Source organism: Drosophila yakuba, chromosome 2R (genome assembly GCF_016746365.2).
Source record: "Drosophila yakuba strain Tai18E2 chromosome 2R, Prin_Dyak_Tai18E2_2.1, whole genome shotgun sequence".
In the NCBI taxonomy this organism is placed as follows: Eukaryota; Metazoa; Arthropoda; class Insecta; order Diptera; family Drosophilidae; genus Drosophila; species Drosophila yakuba.
Window position 1 is genome coordinate 17,909,721 of NC_052528.2, and position 19,550 is coordinate 17,929,270.

Here is a 19,550-nt window from a genome sequence, read left to right on the forward strand (position 1 = left end):
ACTCTAGTTCACCAAGAATTGATATTATTTATGATTTGTTTATTGGCAGATCCATTTTAGATATTTTAAGTTCATTTATATAACTTCCACAATTAAGTTTTATTATACATGGAAGTACAATAAAAATGTATTAAAGTGTATCACTTTGCTGCAGACATTGATCCAAGGATCGAAAGATTTTATCGGTACCTTTGACATACTTTTGTTCGGTTTGATTTGTGCACCGATAGTGCTCCAATTCGATTCTACTTAATTTCTTATTTAGGATCAACGCCTGTTCGGTGGCATTAAATGAAATACTGTAGACATTCGCCAACTGTAGCTTGGCCTGCGGGGAAACTAAGGTTAAAAAGGTCGTATATCAACAGATTGCCACTTACCATTTTGGCAAAGCAATTGAAAAAGTCCAGGGACTCTGTCAAGGCCAAACACTGATCAATAAACGAAGACATGTCCAGTGCAGCTGCTCGAATCTCCTCCTGAGCCCCAGTGGCATTCGTTAGCAAGGACTGCCGTTCGCTAGTAGTATCCTTCTGACAGGCACTGTATCCTTGCGACCAGGTTGCCCCTTCACTTTCCAGTTCTGGTAGATAACGGGCAAAGCACTTCTTGGTTTTGCCCAGATTCGAAACAGTTTCGTTTCCATCGTCTAAGTAGGAACACAATGAGTTCAGAGTACGTGGAGTAGGCTCAGCATACGCCTAGAAAAGTAGTTATAATTATTTTAAAATACAGTATATAATATATTTTCTATCTACCTTAAGGGCTAGAAGCAGAATAATTGCTGTTTTCATGGCACTGATGACCATAAAACACTAAAGGGAATCGAAGCGAAATTTCCGCGTCAAGTTACCGAACGTTGGTAGTGCAATCTGACAGTGATGTATGGTTTGTTTATAGACTTCTTATCGCTGGGGTTCGTCTGCAAAGAACGATCCAGTGGCTCTCAAACTCTGCACTTCGACGATGAGCAAAAAGTGTTGCATACTTTTAGCTAAGGGGAAAACTTTTCCGGCGAAAGTTCATCTTAGCAATTAATTACGTCACTCGATAAACACTCACTTGAAATGATTCAATAGATATTGGGCTGTATTAACCAATTGGTTACAGCAATCGATTCCATGGATCGTAAACCCCTAAGCCGCTAAATTACTATTGATAAGTTCAAAGAACCGCAAGTTAGGCCTTCCGGTGGTTCCTGGCCACCTTATCTTCTGGCTATCAGCTTTTGACCATGAATACACGTGTTTGGCATCGAATGGGAATGCACATGCAAAGCAATTTGTGGGTCTGGGCATTACGCATACGCATTAATGCTACCTAATTGATCGACGCGCGGTAGCAGGAAAATATTCGCAAAAATATCATTTCGCCCAAACGGATCAATCATTCGCACCGCCGGCCACGTATATAAAGGTTTTGTACCTCTTCCTTGGTAGCGACAGTAAAGATCGAGCCGCCAACCCAAAGACCACCAACATGAAGCTTCTGTGCAGTGTGCTAATCCTTGCCAGCGTTCTGGCCGCCAACGTAACATATAATTTATTATCCACCATCGTTCTGACAATAACCAGTTTGGCTCTTCCTTTGACCAGGCCAAACCCAATGTTCAGCTGCAGCTGCAGAGTGCCCTGGACCAGTATCTGGTGCACGCCCGCAATCTGGATGCCACCGTTTCCGCGGATGTGACCACCCAGTGCTTCAACCTCTATCTGCCCATGCTGAACGAGGTGGCCGCCACCTTCTCCACTTCCTACCAGACCTGCATCAGCACCGCCAATGCTGAGACCGCCAATCTGACCGCCGAGGCCGACAAGCAGCAGAAGATCTACCAGGCGGAGGTCACCAGCCTCTGCAGCGCCTTCACCGCCTGCAACAGCGACAACGACACCACTACCTTCTTCAACTGCTACGCCAGTGCGGTGAGTTCAAGCTAGATGATCCTTTATTATAAGTACCTAGAACTAATCGTATTACTTCCCAAGGCTGAGAGTGACGTCTCTGTGATCTACGACATCGCCACCAATGCCGCCACTTCGGCCAGCACCCTGAGCATGGGCATCCAGGCCATTCAGGCCACCGAGTACCAGTGCACCAACACCACGGAGAGTAACTACGTCCGGGATACCGCTGCCACCTACGATCTGCTGGACAGCTGCCTGAAGTACGGAGTGCCCACCACCTCCACCGCCGCCCCCTCCTCCTCCAGCCCCGTTGCTAGCTCGAGCGGGGCTCCTGTCACTGATGGCACCACTGTTGCTGCATCGTCCACCGCCTCTGCTGGCACCACTGTGGCTGTGACCACCGCCTCTCCCGGCACCACTGTTGTTGCATCGTCCACCACCTCCGCTGGCACCACTGTGACCACCGCTGCACCCGGAACTCCTGCTGCGGCAACCACGGCCGCTGCTGGCACTCCGGCCTCTTCTTAAGTCACAACTTCGAGTAATCGCAAGCAATAAATGAGCATTTAAAAAAAAATTATAAAAGGTTGTTGCATACTTTTGGTCAATAATCAAATGTTATTTAAAACACAAAAGAAAGGTTACATCGGCAAGCCGCAGCTCATATACCCTTGATTAAAAAACGTTTATGGTCGAAAGCAACGAAACTATGAATTCTTTTAATTGTATTTAATTTTCCAACCTGACAGCTACATGATACAGTCGTATGATTATGATAAAGAAAAATGGATTAAAAGTCTTTTTGATCAAAATAAATGAAGCGAGGAATTCTTTTCCATTAACTCGATATTAATGATCAAAAATGTGCACATATAATTTTAAAAGGTAGCAAGTGTGTCCTTCAGTTCGTGGCAATTTTGTCACCGAAATCAAAATACCCTCCGCAAGGATATCAAATTTTTATATCTTAATTCAATATTTGAATATGACACATTGATAGTAAGCGTTTTTGCAAAGAAATTGAGCTTTCTTACTCAATTGTTACAGATATCAATTCCACGGATTGTAAACTCTTAAGCTGTTGAATTACCTGTGATAAGGTGGTCTTGTAGACAACCTTATATTGTTATCCACACTTCATCCTGACTCATCGATTGAAGCCGTCTGGTCATACGCCCTAATGCTACCTAATTGATCGCCATTCAGTGGCAACAAAAAAAATCACACGAATTTTAAGTTGGTCAAACGGATCCATCATTTTACCGCCCAGTCGCGTATATAAAACATTTAGACCTGGTCTTTAGTAGCCCCAGTCAAGGAAGAACCGTCAACATGAATATTCTGTGCACCGTGCTAATCATTGCCAGCGTTTTGGCAGCCAACGTAAACAATCCGTCACATCCGTCAGTTCTGCGATAGTAACCACTTCCGTTCCCAGGCCAAACCCAATACGCAGGCGCAGAGTGCTTTGGATCAGTATCTGGTGCATGCTCGCAGTCTGGATACATTCGTTTCTGAGGATATGACCACGCAGTGCTTCAACATATACATGCCCATGCTGAACCAAGTGGCTGCCACCTTCTCGGCCAACTATCAGGAATGCATCAACACCGCCAATGCCCAGACCGCCAATCTGACCGCCCAGGCGGAGCAGCAGCAGAAGACTTATCAGTCCGATGTTTCCACACTCTGCAGTGCTTTTACCGCCTGCAACAGCAGCGATGATACCACCGACTTCTTCAACTGCTACGCCAATGCGGTAAGAAAAACTAGAAAAACTTGAAGAACTATGAAACTGATATTAAATTGATTGTCCTATAGGCTAATAATGATGTCTCCGTGATCTACAACCTGGCCAGCAATGCTGCCAGTTCGGCCAGCTCCCTGAGCTCGGGCATCCAAGCCATCCAGAGCACGGAGTACCAGTGCACCAATACGACGCAAAACAACTACGTCCGTGATACTGCTGCCACCTACGATCTGCTGGACAATTGCCTGAAGAACGGAGTGCCCAGCTCTACTGCCACATCCGCATCTGCCACTCCGACTACCTCCACCACAGACGGCTTCTTCTTTGGGCTTTAAAGCGTTAGCATCTGGAACTTCAACATATCTTTATCGATGTTGATGAAACCTGTGTGAAATGTAAACCAAAAGTGAATTTTATGGTTCAGTAAATATTACTTGTTGTTACTTTGGTAGAAGTCTAAACAAATAATGAAAATATATTGCAAAACTAAAAGTCTATGGAATTTACACTGCAGACATATGTAACGAAATAAGTCTTATATTAACTCAATATCTTAACTCAATTATTATTAAACTAAAGTCGTACTGGTTCCAGTTGTTGTTAGTTGAAAGTTCTATGTGCCATGTCAAGTCACTCTAGTACTTAGGGAAATTCTACAAAGCTGTAGTATTTTGTATATTTTGTACTTCACAGTGTACAGATGTTCTTAGAAATATACATTCGTGTAATATTCGGTTATTTCTGGCACACTCAAATCACTTGGGCAAAGAACCCAGGGCAGACACTCATCAGACTCATTAGACTCATGAGCAGCATCAACGGAAAGTTTTACACTTACTCTCGATGAATAGAAACAGACAATCGCCGAATAGACTGGCCGGATCTCGCCGAACTTACACCTTTCGATTGGCGAGCGGGCATAAATATTCAATCGGAGGTGGCCTTATCGGCGATACATTCAATTATCTCTGCGGTTTGCGGCTATTGGCTGTAGTCTGTTGGCTTGTGGCGCTTTAAAGTGAGCCCACACACACGGCGTTGTGCTCAGTCGAATTTTGTTCTCAGACCATTAAACATTAGCCACTCGGCATTCAACATTCAACACTCAGCATTCAACATGAAAGGCCAACGCGTAGCAGTCGTCGCATTTGCTGTTGTACTCGCCGGACTGTGCGTGCTATCCGGTCTGAATGTAATGAAAATGAGATTGAAAATGAAAATTGAAATGAAAATGAGACCGAGCTGTTGTTGGTGACAATCGAGTAACCGTAACCCTCTATCCGCTTTTTTCCGCAGGCGGCACCCGTGGAATGCAATAATGGCAATGGCATCCAGATCTCCGGCGATGGCTACCAGAGCCAAACTCAAACCGGTCCCGGCTGCCAGACGCAGACCTCCGAGGATGGTACCCAGAGCCAGAGCCAGAGTTCGTCGGGCAATGGCTACCAGTCGCAGACGCAGTGCAGCGGCGAATCCTGCGGCCAGTTCCAACCCTTCCCGCCCCTGTTCACCCTTAAGCCGCTGGAGCCCTTGGCACCCATCACCTGGCAGCCTTTTGTACAATTGGGGGGCAACCAGGTGCAGGAGCAGAGAACTTACGGCTAACTTCTTTAATAAAGATTCTACATATTCTTCATACTTTACAAATTTTGTAATTTTATGTAAGATAACATTATTTGTCAGAATATAGCATTAAATATAATTAATATAAAGAATTAACCATGCTGCAGATTGTTGGTTCATTAACCGAATTAATTATCAATCTTAAAGCAGCATAAATTCCCAAAAAACCATAAAAAGATATATTTTCACCGCGCAACGTTAAGATTTCTCCAAAATCAAAAATACTCTTATTCAAATGCCCCGAAATTCATAAACAAATATTCAACAACAAATGTTTTCGGTGCAATAAAAAAACGAAAGCGAAACGAATTTAGATGCTCAGTCTGTCGCTTGTCTAGCTTGACGAGATCTCGCAATCCAAAATGACTCATTCATTTGGTTTTTAATAGTCTGACTTATTTACATTTTTAGTCATGTGGAGTAGATTAGCAACGTTTGGTTCAGCTACTGTGTGTGATTACTTCACTGATTGTTCTGTTGATGTGGCGTAAAAGTTCTGACAATGATCATTTCTGATTTGGGCACGATCGGAGATAACAGCTTTGAAGTATAAAAATAATTTGTTTTACACTTTAAAAAAATGCTCAATGTTACTTTCGTTATTAACATTTAAAAAACTAGAAAGTTACGTTCGTATAAAATAAACTTCAATAAGATTTGATTTAAAGCAGTTTTATTTTCCATTCTCGAGCTCTACTTATACTTCCAAATTGATTGTACGTATCATAAAATGTTATCCACGATTTTTGAGAGTTGCCAGCGCCAACTTTTGCTTATCACTTAAATCGGCTGGGGGATTTCAGTGCCAGAAAAGCAAAAATAATGATGAATGTTCGCGAAAGTCTCGTCTGTGGTTAATGCATTTTTTTGTTTTCCTGTCACTTTTGCCGCTGTCGCTGCTGCAGATAAAACTTTTATAATGCGCCCCAACTTTCCGGCAATGTGCGGTGTGCCATCACTTTTGGCAGGCACTGTGGCACCTTCTTCAACGGCTTTCGGCCTTCGGCGACGTGTGCAAGTAATTGTGGCAAAAGGCAGCACAATAATCAGCGGCAGAAGGATATCGTCAAGCTGCGGTGGCGGTGGCAGTGGTGACGGTGACGGTGATGGTGATGGTGACGGTGCCACCAGCTGGCTTTTAACTCATTTTCTGATTAAAATCTGGGCCATTAAGCGTGCCAGCTCGAATCGGACTAAACTTTTTTAATGGCCCTGACAATAGTTGCCGACGTCAGTGGCGCGGCGTGTTCCTCTTCTGATCCTGCAGTGCAGCCGCAAAAGGACGCGCGAAAATTGGCGCCTGCAACCAACGACGTTGGTCACGACAAGGTGCAGAATTCGGTGTAAAATTAAATTAAAACTGCCAAGGGAAAAGAGTTGTGTGCACAGCGAGAAATAACTGCCTCCTTCTGTACTATTTCGCCCTATCTTTACGGCAGCTATCAGTGGAACTTAGCTTAACATACCACACGTGGTTAGTAACACACTGCGATAAGGCTATAAATATGAAAGAATTGTTTACTTGGTAAAAGTCACATCAATTATTTTGAGTTTACGCACGCCGATAAGATGCCAATTAGCATGACCTGGGCTAAGTTTAAATATTGCGTAGTGTATAATATTTATTTACTTCATAGTGATTATTAAGGACACATGTGCTCACTTACTTAGACATTTCAAAAGATTTTGCTAATAAATATTACAATTAAATCCCCATCTTCAGCTGGAACTGAAAACTTATGTTATGATAACTGCTAATTAAGTTCTGCCTTTTTTCTCCGTGTGGCTAAAAAGCGAGCCGAAAGCTGTGAAAATATTTGCGAGCCTTCGAGAAGGAGCAGCAGATGGGTGGCAAACAGCAGGATGAGGACCAGGATCCGATGTAGAACTCTCAGCGCCAGCTGTCAGCGGCTGCCAGAGCAACGATGTCAATTAGTTTTTGAAGCGACGCTGACCTCTTTGGTCCCCTTACCATCTCCCCTCCTGTAAAGCCCAGTATTCCATGCTTTCCACGCCTCCAACTTGGCCTTGCTTGTCCTTTGGCCAAGTCAAGTTGGCTTTAAGTTAATTGCATAAGATTTCACTTGGCACTTGGCGTTGCTGCTGCTTCTTCTGCTTCTGCTGCTTCTTCTACTGTTGCTGGTGCTACTTCCGTTTCCGCTCGCTCCATGCCATTTTTTAATCAAGTTAAAAGTTATTCTCAAATGGAGTGGAGGGCGAGCGCAATGCAAATATCACAAAGAGCCTCCATCTATGGGTTCCATCTCGATTGCAATGCAGCTGAATGCAGAAAGAAATATTTACGTACTGATTATTTCATGTGGCATCCGGGGCCAAATTGGTTTTGCCATTCAAACGCCCTCACCTCGTTAATGTATGCATGTTTTTAAATGCTTTCGTCACATTTAATTTGTGAGATATTCATATGCCATCCTGCGGATTTTCTTTTTTTTTTTCCTGCAAATACGAAAAATGTTAATTAAACTCGAAATTGTGGGCAGATGAATTTTTACCTATCAATTCGATTTATAATGTGAAACGTTAAGTTTTGCAGCGCGGTGATGTCGATTTGTACATGGTGTATAAGATAAGTGCTTTTTTATTTTTCCCTGTTCAACTGTTAATTAATATGAAAGGATATTATCAATTTATCAGCTTGGCTGTTTGCAAATAGTATTTAAAGAGGTTTAAGAAAATTTGGCAAAAGCTGCTGAATTTTAATCCAAGACAAGCTTATTGAATACTAAAGTGTAATGAGTTGTCGACCTAACATAATATTTATGTGGCAGCTTTCGTTCTCACCTGCCTACCACCATATTTCATTTGTCATTTGGCTCGCCACTTTTTTTCTTTGTTCATTTTTTATAAATTATCGTTGGCAACAACGCAAACACACACAGCCATCGAGAGCCCCTCAAATGGTGAAGCTATTTCGGGTGCTTTACACCTGCAAAGAGCCTTTGATTGATGATACAGGTAATTGATAAGGCGCCTCAAATACCTCGGGTGGCTTCTTTGCACACCCCCCGTCCCCATCAGCTAATTGGCTGCTAAGTAGGTGATGTTTAAAAATATTTTAGGGAAGCATTCTCGCAGTATACCTTACCCATTTCCCATTTTCCCATTTTCGGGACGGGTCTTTGCCTAATTATGCACTCAAAGCTTAGTCAACGAGCTCGTTCCGAGATGGTTTGAGCTAATTAGGGCGTCCAACGTTAATTGCAATTTGCACTGCCACTGCCAAGGGAAAGGGCATTTTCCAAAAGGGGGGGTGGGATCAGGGAAGAGGCGTGAGGAGAAAGGCTCGGGGAAAACCCAGTTTGCCGGTTACGAGATGTCGCTCAAGTTCTTCAGCTGTTGCTGTCGTTTTGGCCGCGTTGTCACGTTTTTGGTTGCTGCGATTCCCTATGACTTCATTTCTGGATGCCACAGATGTTGCACTTGCCATGCGATTTGCACTTACGTGTGAATGGGATGGATAGAGGGCACGGAAAGGGATGGATGATGTACACTGAGAGCATTTTTATAAGTTACAAGTTTTGTTTTAGTACAAATATTTCCATTTGAAGGTTGGGTAAAATTATTGCAAAACTTGTCGTATACAATTATTTACAAGTTATTCAGTATTACCTAATTTGAACATTTCTGCTATACAATAAATAATGCAAGAAGTAAATACTTCTTAGATATAAATCATATAGATGTGTCCTGCTTTTGTTTTCAGTGCAGAAATAAAAACAGATAAGTGCCGATGTAACCGAATCTTGACTGGCTTTTCTGTCTGGGGCAGAGCCGAAAATTTTCTAATTTTCTACTGCAGTGATTTCGCATGCATAGAGAGTTGCACTGCCCGCCTCCTGATTTTCCCACTTTATTCGCTTTTCCCCGCTTTCCACCACTCACCCGCTCTTCGACATTTTTCCGGCCCTTCCCTGGGGCGCGTTCCACTGATTTATGCGCATCAATAAGTTCCCTGAGTGCGATACTTATGCGAAATGTGCCGCAATGAGACGTGGACTTGCCCATGCCACGTACGCCTGCAGTTGCTGTCCACCATCCCCACCATCCCCACCATCTCTACCATCCCCGCCATCGTCACGAAGCCCAGGATTTTCCGAGATTTCCACCTCCTGCTGCTTCTGTTCCAGCTGCTAAAATAATGATTTGCATTTCGATTTGGGGTTCGATTTCGATTCGAATTCGGCTGAGATATATGGATGGGGGCGAAAGAGAATGATGGCTCAGCTTGGTCGCACGCTCTAATGAGAGTAACGTTACACAGAAAGAAATTCAGCTAACGTTACAAGTGGAAATAGTACTTACCAGGTCTATAGCCAATGTAGAAACAATTAAGTTGTGAATATAGGTAATGCTCTTTAATAGAGCATTTAATTGTTTACGTGTCTGCTTGGCAGATAATTTCCTGCAGATCTATTTAACTTAATTTGGTAGTGAAATGAGCAATTCTTACCCCCCCTTTTGTTGGGGTGTAGTAGTCTATATCTAAACGGCTTATCGCTTTTGGGGGGCACAAGCCAACTGGCCAGTCAAATAATTCATTTTCGGCTCTTTGTTTGTTGGCCACGTTTACGGCCCTCGCTTATCTTAATGGGTCAAAAGGTTATGACCAGCCTTGAGATGAGACAGTCCGAACTTCCGGCGACTGAGACTGGAGTGGAAACCACGAACCACCACAGCGTTGACCACCAACAGACATCCTTTGCATTCAAACGGCGCTCCACGGTGGGTCCAAAAGACTTTGACCAGAGATTAGGCGTGCTTATAGTCAGATTTATGGATCGTCAGCGGGAAAACCTTTTAGCCCCCGTCCACTCGATTTGGCAATAAACACACGATATACACACAGCGATACACGCAACTGCAGAGCCAGCAATTTTGGAGTTCCATAAGCGTCATTTAATTAATTCGAAAATTACGTTATTTTCGACTCCGGCCCTCTCTTCACTCGAGCAGCCAGACTCTGGCGTTCCCTGGCCGGAGTCCTCAGTCCGGAGTCTCGAGTCCGGATACACAAAGGCAAAGAGGTCGGCTGGCTGGCTGGTTGGTTGGTTGGTTTGGTTGGCTGGCATACTCAGCTCATTTGCTAAATCAAGCATGCGCCACTTAAATTTTCATTAGACTGTTTTCCCCGGCTTCCACCTCAGACATTCGCTTGGCAAAAAAAAAAAAAAGAACCGCAGCAATGTGCGCACTTTGTCTTAATGATGTTAAAGTGAATTTAAACTTACGTGATTTTTACGTGAGCTGCAGTAATTGCCGATGCAGTTGCAGTTGCAGCTGCACTTGCATGACTTTCATGACTTTCACAAAGGTGAATGAGCTCAGCGTCTGAGAGGAATTTCCTTGAGAGGGCTCCCGCTCCCACTAAGTCATAATTCTGATACGGTCTCATCATTCAGCTGGTGCCAGAGATTTGGCACATGTGCTCACGTCTGGGCCATAAATATTGCGGCTAGCTGGCAGCTTGGCAATGGCATATTGGCAATGCCGGAGTGCCCGATCAAACCATAAATTTAACGCATTTCAACATGTGCAAGCAGTAAGACAAACGGACGGACGGTAGTGCAATTGCCCTCGGCCACACTCACATAGCACATCGCGTATACGCAACGTTGTGCCACGTCCGCAGCGCATCGCTGACCTTTGAACCACTGTGCACCGTCATATGCAAAGCCATGCTCCGCAGTGATGGTCTTGTCGCTGAGGCATTTAATTTGCCGAAACATCCAGCCACCCACTTTTCACCTGCTGCTGCCACGCTATTTAGCCAGTTAAACGCGGCCAGTTGGCCAAATCGAAGAGCCATTCGGTTTGCGTGTGCGTGCGTGTGTTTGCGAGTGTGTGCGAGTGTGTGCGAGTGTGTGCGAGTGTGCGTGTGTGTGCGTTTGCGAACCCAAAACCAAGGCCATTTTCATTGAGCACCCTCGGCGGTCTGTCTGCAGCTTTCGCCTGTTCCGACGGCCAAGGAAATACGACCGGAACATGTGCACTGCAAGGAAATTGGCTTGTCTAAATACAAAACAGCTGCAGTTGGCGCTATAGAAAAATGTTCTGAATAAACTTACCAAGCCAGTTTGTACTTATAACCATTATCCGCATATGTAAACTGCTTCACATTCTACATGTCGTACAATTGATAGAGTCGAGCCAAAGAACCCGCATATTTTCTCCAAGTGGAGCTGCTTTTCCTGTTGCTTCAGGGGCTTAAATGAGGGGGCTAGAAGTGGGTGGTGGTGGCCTACAATTCGCCAGGTTTGGCGTCATGCAAGTGGGTGTGCTTAATTCCGTTACACTCGGGTTAAATACACACATTGAGAGCGACCGCGGGTTGGTTGAGGGGTGTGGGTTTAATCATGGCATCGCACTTGAAATGGGGATTCCCGGCTTAAAATCGGATTTGCCACGCCCAAGCGACGCCCAACCAAGCTTATCGAATTGTTCGCATTATCGTTTAGATTTTAGTGGGCCAAGGAAATTAATTTCGAGAGTGGGTTTGCTCCAGCCAGCTCGGCTGGCAGGCACCTGACATGTAATTACTAAACTTACCAGCCGCTCGGAGCATGTGGCATCCGATTTCATCATCGACCATGGAGGATTCGACATCATCTGTTCCATCGTCTGGGCTCGCAAATGTTGGATAAATCTCGTTAATTCGTTAATGCATTGGCGTATTACTTAGTAGCGTACGTACTTCTGCAAATTCCCCCAACGAACTCAAAGTGAGTGTATGTATGTACATACCCCAGTGCCATTTATTATGTTTGTTTCATTACGGATGTCGATAAAACGGCAAATGGCATGACAACAAGCGGATTTGCGGCTAAGTCGAGGGAGCACACATGCTAACGGTCTTTTGTTAGTTACTTTAAGCAAATATAGCCATTATTATAACGAGTGTTTGCGGGACATTGGCAGTTCGATTTGGTGAAACTTTGACTCGCGCACAGAAATCAAAACAAATTACCGCGATCAACAACAATCGACATTTGTTATCCTATTAACGCAGCCATATCGTGGGCCAACATACCAAAAATATGGCCAGAACCAATGACAACATGGCCGTACATTAGTGAGAGCCAGAATTTCCAAGTGATAAAGCAATAAATGTCAAGGAACCAGGCTTATACTAGAAACCAGGCCTGGCAGCAACTCGACCACAAAATGTACTCCTAAATAAGCCTATTTCTCTGGCCATAAGTTTCCCTTTGAGTGTGATAAATAAAGGATCATAAATATCTGCCAAGTTTATATAAGTAGATAATATGTAGGAGCCAAGGAGGTCAAGCAATGCTAATAGGTTCAGAACTGAAGGTATAGCCCATATTATACAAATATGTTTACCAATGGGAAAGGATTCATTATATTATAATGTGTGTAATTAATATAATAACTATCTTGTTAGCGTTTATGATATTTGCCTTGTGGCGTACTTGCCATGTGTTATAAAAACCTGTCATTTAAGCCATTTCAAATACGTATGTGGTCTGGAATTGAATATCATATTATAATTGGACTTAAACAGAAATCATTTGCTCCACCCTAACGCTTCCATTTACTTTGGCTTAAGTGGCATTCGCAGCAGGTGCAACTGCTGGTCATCGTTCGGGATTTAATGGACTCCATAAAACCGCAGATAAGTTGTGCAAAGAGCAAACAATGGCTGGCTGCACCTAAGCAAATGTGAAAGCATCGAGAGCATTAAAGCAAACAAGCTGATTAACAAATAATGCACATGTGTGGGCATGGATATGCAAATACATCGAGCGGAAGTATTATCCTTGCAGCTGCCAACCACAACGGCAGGACATGCATAAACGGATGAAAGTGGGGATTCGCATTGAGTGTGAAAGCGAAACCATCAAAATTGAACGCTGCATTGGCAACTGTAATGGGACTCTCGATATTACGGATGTGCACACATTGAAGGGCACCCATAATTGCGACTGAATGGCACTTGAATTGGCAATCGCTTGACTTACGGGCTTATTAGGGATGAAAGAACTGGCCAATGGTGCATGAATATTTGAATATGTGAATAGCTCACCCGGACACACTAGAGCTCTTATGACCAAGTAAGTATTTGTGAGTGTTTGATTGATTGTGCGTAAATCCATCTTAGTGTCGTGTAATGTATTCATTCCGAACTGTCCCTCTGGGCGCATCTTGATTTATACCGTCTAGACTGGATTTGAAGCCAAAAATGTGTTTATAATTCGTTTGGACTTTCTTTGTTTGTTTGCCACAACATAAATGAATAAATGCATGGTGGATGTTTGTCGAGAAATGCAGATTAGATGGGCATTTGCCATTGACCCAGCGCCCAGTGAACCATTCACAGATGACCACTCGAATGAGTCAACCATGGGGACAAAGTATTTTAATTGGACTGCTGGAAGTTTTGGGAACTTTTGGGAAAGGGTCAAGCGCTCCATAATAAACTAGCTGCTAATTTACTTGGGCCAACATCAACACACAAGCCAGCACCTGAAGTTATTTACCGACTGGCGGCCAACGGATAAAAACTGCCAGTTGAATCGAGTGGGCTAGAAGCTCTCGGCGAGGTGCTAACCTTTGGCAATTTATGTGTTTCATTATTAAACTTTGCCACCTGCCGCATATTTAGCAACAATAACAAAAGGCGCACACACACTCTCGGCGCAATTTATTGGCCAAACACCTCGGCCGGAGCCACTCTACAAATGACTGCCGCTGGTCTGTTTGGTGGGGCTAAAAGCAAGTGAAAGCAAGAGAAACTGAAAATCAATTGAATTGTAGATGCGGGTTAAACATGAAAGCAAACATGGCCCCTCCAAACGACGCTGGCCCAAGTAAATAAAAACATCGTAAAGCCAAAGACCCTCTTATTCTTGGCCTTTTTACACACACGATTGAATGCGCAATTTATGCGGTGTAATTTATGAAAACAAAAACCGGAAACAATATTTCTACCACTGCTCTGTGCCAGCAACTTGACCATTATCTGCTGTCTACACACACCAGGCACAGGCCAAGTAGCAGTTATTTATGTGGATGCAACACGGCCCACGACAATGGGCCTCCGCTGCGAGGCAAAAACTTTAGGCCGGTCCACAGGGCGTATGAGCATTTATTAGCTTTTGCACCAGCTCGAATGTCGGGGTGTTACTTTAATTGCGGGGATGGATCTATTGCAGGCGCATTTGCATTGCTGATTGCCATGCTTGAAAATTCAGCAGCTGGCGGTGGGACACTGTAAAGGGGAACGGCCTTGGAGACACTGGGGAAATGGGGGTATATGAGCCAAAGTATTTCAAAGTATGTTGCCTACGTATAAATGCTGCTCTATTAAGAGTCTAAAAGTATGCACCCAAATTGTGAACGAAAACGGTAGCTCTACTTAAACTCTCTCTATATGAATTTTAATATTAACTAAAGCTTTTCTTTCCGTGTACTTTAGATTGGCAGGGCCCAGGACTTTTGCTCATTGGGCGCCAACAGCAGCAAAACTACTCGCATAAACAATTTCCACAAATGGCGGCTAACAAAGTGATGCTTTAGGCCATGGCTATTGTATGGCAGTATGGTAGTACCTCCCCCTTGGCCACCCTTACCCCCCTGTCGCCCTAGCCCTCTTTTTAGTCCAGGGAGACGGAGACCCACCGCATTTTGCTAAGTCGCTTGCCGTTCGTGCCTTGGCCGTTTTCTTTTATTATTTTGCAGCCCTTTTAGCCAACGGGGCCCAGAGGCCTGTTTGCCCTGGCCAGAGAAGCATAAAAATCACGCACTCACAAACAAATAAAATGCTGACAGCATATATTTCCGTTTCCGTTCCGGCTACAGTTTTCAGTTAAACAAATGCCCCGCATATGCGGCTCGCTTTTCCGTTTTTCCTTTATTCTTGTATGTGCGTTTGTGTTTGTATTTGAGCGGATGTATTACAATTTGGAAAAGTCTACGAAACGCACATTTATGACAAAAGGGATAACTTATCCATGGCCGGATCCCTTTGGGCCTATTTGTTTAACAGAGTTCGCATTTTTATTTTAATGCTAATTCGGCCAAGCGACCCAACTGCGCTAAATTAGCAGCTGCAGATCGTAAAATGTGGTGGTAAGGGAACTAAAATCGCACTTCCGCCGGAAGTGGTTGCCAGAGATTTAGTCTTCTATCCATTTTTACGATGCCTTCGATTTGATTGACGCAAAGTTGCTGGATAAACACACTTCCCACCCTCCACACACACACTTTTTCTACCATTCCACCATTTTGTAAACCAGCCAGCTGTAATTTAATAGCTCGGCCTGCCGCAGCTCTCGGGTAAATAAAGTTAATTAAATTTAAATATTTGTGTTTTGCAGCCCCGGCTGGATTTCTTTTCTCTTGTGCGTACAAAAAAACCGCAGTTCAGGCACACACACACACACCACGCCCACCTCCGACAAAAACTTTCAACGCACTCAATGGGGCGTTAACTTTTGTTATAGTGTGTGTGTGGTTGTCTCTCTGTCTCTGTGTGTGTGTGTATGTGTGACACCCCCCGCTGCATGAGCGAAAAAACACTTTTCGAAAATTTATTACGAAATAATTCATAAAAACGCAGGCCGACGCGACGGACCATTGTCAACCGCTAAAAAGGCGTCCAGGTGAGCGCTGTGCTCTGACCTCAAACACCCTACCGCCCACACAACACACACACTCTCCACACACCCGAAAATAACCAAAGACAGCAAAAACAAAGTGTCCCTGCTGCGGACAGTTGGCTAGTGTCAGCAGCTGCACTGCACAAAAAGTTTGGAACACTACATCATCAAGATACTCTCCTTAAATGTCTAGAGTTCATTTTTAATGAACACACTTCTAAGCCTAATTAAATATATTTATATATTTTCATTAGAAGTCCATGCTTATGATTCCATAAATTCCATAAATCTAAATTCACTTTATATTAATATTTTTTTTTTCCTGTGCACGATGCGCTGCCAACAGACGGACACACATAAATGGTTTGGGCAGAAGAAAAATTGTTAAATTTATATTTATTTTTATGGCTTGGCTTTGTTTCAGACACTGGCGCAGACTGCCACGCCCTTGTGCGTGCGTGACCGCCCTATTTTTCATTTTTTTATACCCATCATTCAGCATTTTAGTGAGTTGGCAGCATTTCAGCATTTCAACTTCGCTGTTTCGCTGTTGCGCCGCCATTCACTTCAGTTTGTGCCCCGTGCGCTGAAATGTTTGCACTTTTTTGTTTGGCCATTTTAAAAATACTTTGTGCCCTTTGTTTGGGGCGTCTCTTTGGGTGCTTTTGCTGCATGCCACGCCACACATTTATATGCAAATGCACGTGTGTGTGTGTATTGGCACAGTTTAACTGTAGCGACTCCTCTTTATGCGATATATGTATAGTATATGTGTTATTTTCAGTTCCCTTTATGAGCACTTCTTTTTTCTGGTTTATTGGTACGATCGTTTTTCACATTGCCGCGCATTTTCCTTTTAGTCGTTTTCCCCTTTTTGCGGGTCAGCAAATGTTTGCGGTTTTACTTGTCAATTTGAAGTGCATTAAATGGGCCACCCCCCATCGGAAAAGGTGTTGGGTGGCAGTTTTTCACAGCAGGATTTGCAGCATGTTTTTTTTTTTTGCAACTTTGCCGATAAAAAACGCAACAGGACACACGAAATGTGGAACTGTGGGAATTTCATTTGGCGCAGTACTTCAAACCTTTTCGCTCAGCCTTTCATGGTTTTTTGTTGACTATTTTATGGCAATTAAACCGCTGCCAGAAAATGATAAATTTTTTTAGATTGATTCACAACGGAACTTCACTTAAGGTGCCATGAATAATTTACTTTCTACTCTTAACTGTTAAATACAAAAAACCATTAACTTCCGAAGCCACAAAGACACGGAAAATCGCTCGTTTTCCAGAGGACGTGAAAACACAACCCATTCGATTAAAATTTAACCAAAGCAATCGCATATGTCATTCGCAATCCGCTGGCTGTAAAAAGAATTGTTTTCCAAATTGTTTGACGCTTGCCAGATCAATGAGAACTTCGAGGGGAAAAGTACTTACAGGACGCACTGTTCGAGCTGAGTTCTCAGTTCCACCCAGAGCACTTGAGCATGATTGAAAAATTATACTGTTGCCATGGGGTACATATGTACAGTGCTCGTATGTATGTACATATCATATGTACATATGCACATATCTTTGCTGTGTATATTTTTGTGGGCGGTGGCTTCTTGGCGGTTGGGTTTATTTAACACTTCCAAACAATTCGCGCGGAACTGGCAGGGAAAAACGTAATGCCAAGCAGGGAAAACAAGTACGTTGGAAAAACGTGCCAAGATCCCCCTCCCCATCCCTCAACCCTGCTCCCCCACTCACATCACTTTTTCATGTTTCGCCAACGAGCTGGCAGTAAGCAGCAAAAATTCAACACTTTGTTAAAATGTCAAATGAAACATGTCATTTATCATGGCCGCAGCACTCCCACTCGAATCCTGCCACTGCTACTGCTGCTCCTACTGCCACTGCGACACTGGGTCCTGTATTCCGGTTACTCTGGGCCGCCATCCCCAGCACTCCTGTCCGTGTCCTGTGCGGCCGCCTCGAGTGGATATATCCTGTGCGCTCTTATCTGTCCTAACAAGCGTTACGTTTTCAGCAAATACGCTTATGCCGGGCGACAACGAATCGTCTCAGCGCGACGGCAGCTTCTGCTCCAGCTATTTCTTGCTTCCTTCCGCTGGCAGTCGCAACGGTGGGGGGAAAAGTGGAAAAGTGCTGAGCGGGGTGGAGGGGGGGAAAAACACTGAGGCAAAGCCACATCAAATGGAAATTTAAAAATGTTCTTCCTCATTTTGCCGGGCTATTAGGAAGTACAACGTCACAAGAGAGGGTCTTTTACTAGGAATACCCATTTCTCTTGGAGCATTTCTCTCTTTAACAGTATTTCTATATTTAAATACTTAGAATCATAGGTTTTACCAAAATACAAGTATTTACATATATGTAAAATGGGAAAAAGGTGTTAAAAGTATTAAATTAATAACTAACAAACGCCTTTAATATAATATATTTCTGCCCCATTTTTTCATTCGCTACGCTGTCATTCCTGCTTAATATTTTAGATACTTTTTGTACAGTGAAGCCTGCGCTGCTGTTGACATTGCTTAAGTGCGGGGCCAACCTTTTCGCACTCGACAGCGGCGCTGAAACATTCTCTGTGATAATTTTTGAGAGCGCGCTCAAAATGAAACTCAAACTGAAACTGAAATGCACAACCAGCCAAGGGCACCCACCACCACAGTGCCCGCCAAAACTACACGTACGTCGGCCACCAGCCCCGCCCTTTTCTGTGGGCGTTGGGTGGTTAACTGGGTGGTTTCAACGACGACGCATTTAAAATTGAAACAAATTGTGAATGATGGAGCAGGGGAATGGGGCATGGAACAGGGGCAGGGGCAGCGGCATGTGGCATGTAGCAGGGCGTGGGGCATGGAGCATGGGCTGCGTCCAGAAGGGGGGCGTATGAGTTTCATGGGCGTGTTTGTGGATGTGTGTTTGCCAATTGCTACTCATGCTGCACTGGCTCCCATGTTTGCTCCCCCAGCTCCACGAGCACGGAGTGCCGGTGGATTGGTCCTGTTTGCCGAGGCTCCAGCGCTGTTTGCTCTCGGCGAGCTCTGCGAAGTTGTGGCTCCTTCGAGCTGGGAGGACAATAAACCATAACTTAGTGTGCTCGGTAGTTCCCGGCAGTGGCCAGGCACAAACTACACTCACCTGACCAAGCCAAACACATTGAGACTCTATTAGACGGAGATGAATGAGTTGCAAAAGTGGTCAGTGGCAGAATTTTAACTGCATGTGTTGCATGGTAAGGAAAATTTATATATATATACAGTAGAATACGGTTATAGCGACTTTCAAGGGACCGACGATTTTACGTCGATATACCCGGAAGACGCACTAACAGAAAGGTGGAAATAAAACATGTTATACCCTAAAGTAGGGATAGACGTAGTTAGCTTTGTTTATTAGCAGCACAAAACAGACTTTATTTTAGCTGTGCGGTCATCGATTGAAAATATTCGATTTTTTTACAAATTTTTTTTTTTCGATTTTTTGATAAAAAAAAAATCGGTTTTTTTTCGATAACAAATAACAAATGAAAAAATTTGTTAAAAACTGGAAAGTCATACCTCGTTGAATTCGTAACAAAATTCCCTATTGATCCATGTACATACATTGAAATGCTAATTTTTG

The 19,550-nt window shown here is 43.8% G+C and overlaps 4 protein-coding genes across 4 annotated transcripts; 3 read left to right on the forward strand and 1 right to left on the reverse strand.

The window, feature by feature from the left end:
• Positions 1-18: 18 nt before the first annotated feature.
• LOC6531162 lies at positions 19-911 on the reverse strand. Its single transcript, XM_002091955.3, has 3 exons — positions 759-911; positions 381-701; positions 19-328 (listed from the first exon to the last, which is right to left on the reverse strand). The coding sequence occupies exons 1-3, from the start codon at positions 807-809 to the stop codon at positions 131-133; spliced, it is 570 nt and encodes a 189-aa protein (XP_002091991.2). The 5' UTR covers positions 810-911; the 3' UTR covers positions 19-130.
• Positions 912-1,406: 495 nt separating this feature from the next.
• Positions 1,407-2,481, forward strand: LOC6531163 (A-agglutinin anchorage subunit). Its single transcript, XM_002091956.3, has 3 exons — positions 1,407-1,530; positions 1,596-1,922; positions 1,986-2,481. The coding sequence occupies exons 1-3, from the start codon at positions 1,480-1,482 to the stop codon at positions 2,430-2,432; spliced, it is 825 nt and encodes a 274-aa protein (XP_002091992.1). The 5' UTR covers positions 1,407-1,479; the 3' UTR covers positions 2,433-2,481.
• Positions 2,482-3,174: 693 nt separating this feature from the next.
• LOC6531164 lies at positions 3,175-4,146 on the forward strand. Its single transcript, XM_002091957.3, has 3 exons — positions 3,175-3,287; positions 3,343-3,663; positions 3,726-4,146. Exons 1-3 carry the CDS (start codon positions 3,237-3,239, stop codon positions 3,987-3,989), a joined length of 636 nt encoding a protein of 211 aa, XP_002091993.1. The 5' UTR covers positions 3,175-3,236; the 3' UTR covers positions 3,990-4,146.
• Positions 4,147-4,681: 535 nt separating this feature from the next.
• On the forward strand, positions 4,682-5,292 carry LOC6531165. Its single transcript, XM_002091958.4, has 2 exons — positions 4,682-4,846; positions 4,951-5,292. Exons 1-2 carry the CDS (start codon positions 4,772-4,774, stop codon positions 5,257-5,259), a joined length of 384 nt encoding a protein of 127 aa, XP_002091994.1. The 5' UTR covers positions 4,682-4,771; the 3' UTR covers positions 5,260-5,292.
• The last annotated feature ends 14,258 nt before the right edge of the window (positions 5,293-19,550 follow it).

Bases quoted from the DNA above. Each gene is read 5' to 3' on its own strand.
- LOC6531162 (XM_002091955.3), bottom strand. From the start codon at position 809: ATGGTCATCAGTGCCATGAAAACAGCAATTATTCTGCTTCTAGCCCTT. The intron at 702-758 runs GTAGATAGAAAA...CTACTTTTCTAG, and splicing joins TTCTGCTTCTAGCCCTTAAG to GCGTATGCTGAGCCTACTCC. The intron at 329-380 runs GTAAGTGGCAAT...GTTTCCCCGCAG, and splicing joins TCAATTGCTTTGCCAAAATG to GCCAAGCTACAGTTGGCGAA.
- LOC6531163 (XM_002091956.3), top strand. From the start codon at position 1,480: ATGAAGCTTCTGTGCAGTGTGCTAATCCTTGCCAGCGTTCTGGCCGCC. The intron at 1,531-1,595 runs GTAACATATAAT...TCCTTTGACCAG, and splicing joins CCAGCGTTCTGGCCGCCAAC to GCCAAACCCAATGTTCAGCT. The intron at 1,923-1,985 runs GTGAGTTCAAGC...TTACTTCCCAAG, and splicing joins TCAACTGCTACGCCAGTGCG to GCTGAGAGTGACGTCTCTGT.
- LOC6531164 (XM_002091957.3), top strand. From the start codon at position 3,237: ATGAATATTCTGTGCACCGTGCTAATCATTGCCAGCGTTTTGGCAGCC. The intron at 3,288-3,342 runs GTAAACAATCCG...TTCCGTTCCCAG, and splicing joins CCAGCGTTTTGGCAGCCAAC to GCCAAACCCAATACGCAGGC. The intron at 3,664-3,725 runs GTAAGAAAAACT...ATTGTCCTATAG, and splicing joins TCAACTGCTACGCCAATGCG to GCTAATAATGATGTCTCCGT.
- LOC6531165 (XM_002091958.4), top strand. From the start codon at position 4,772: ATGAAAGGCCAACGCGTAGCAGTCGTCGCATTTGCTGTTGTACTCGCC. The intron at 4,847-4,950 runs GTAATGAAAATG...TTTTTTCCGCAG, and splicing joins GCGTGCTATCCGGTCTGAAT to GCGGCACCCGTGGAATGCAA.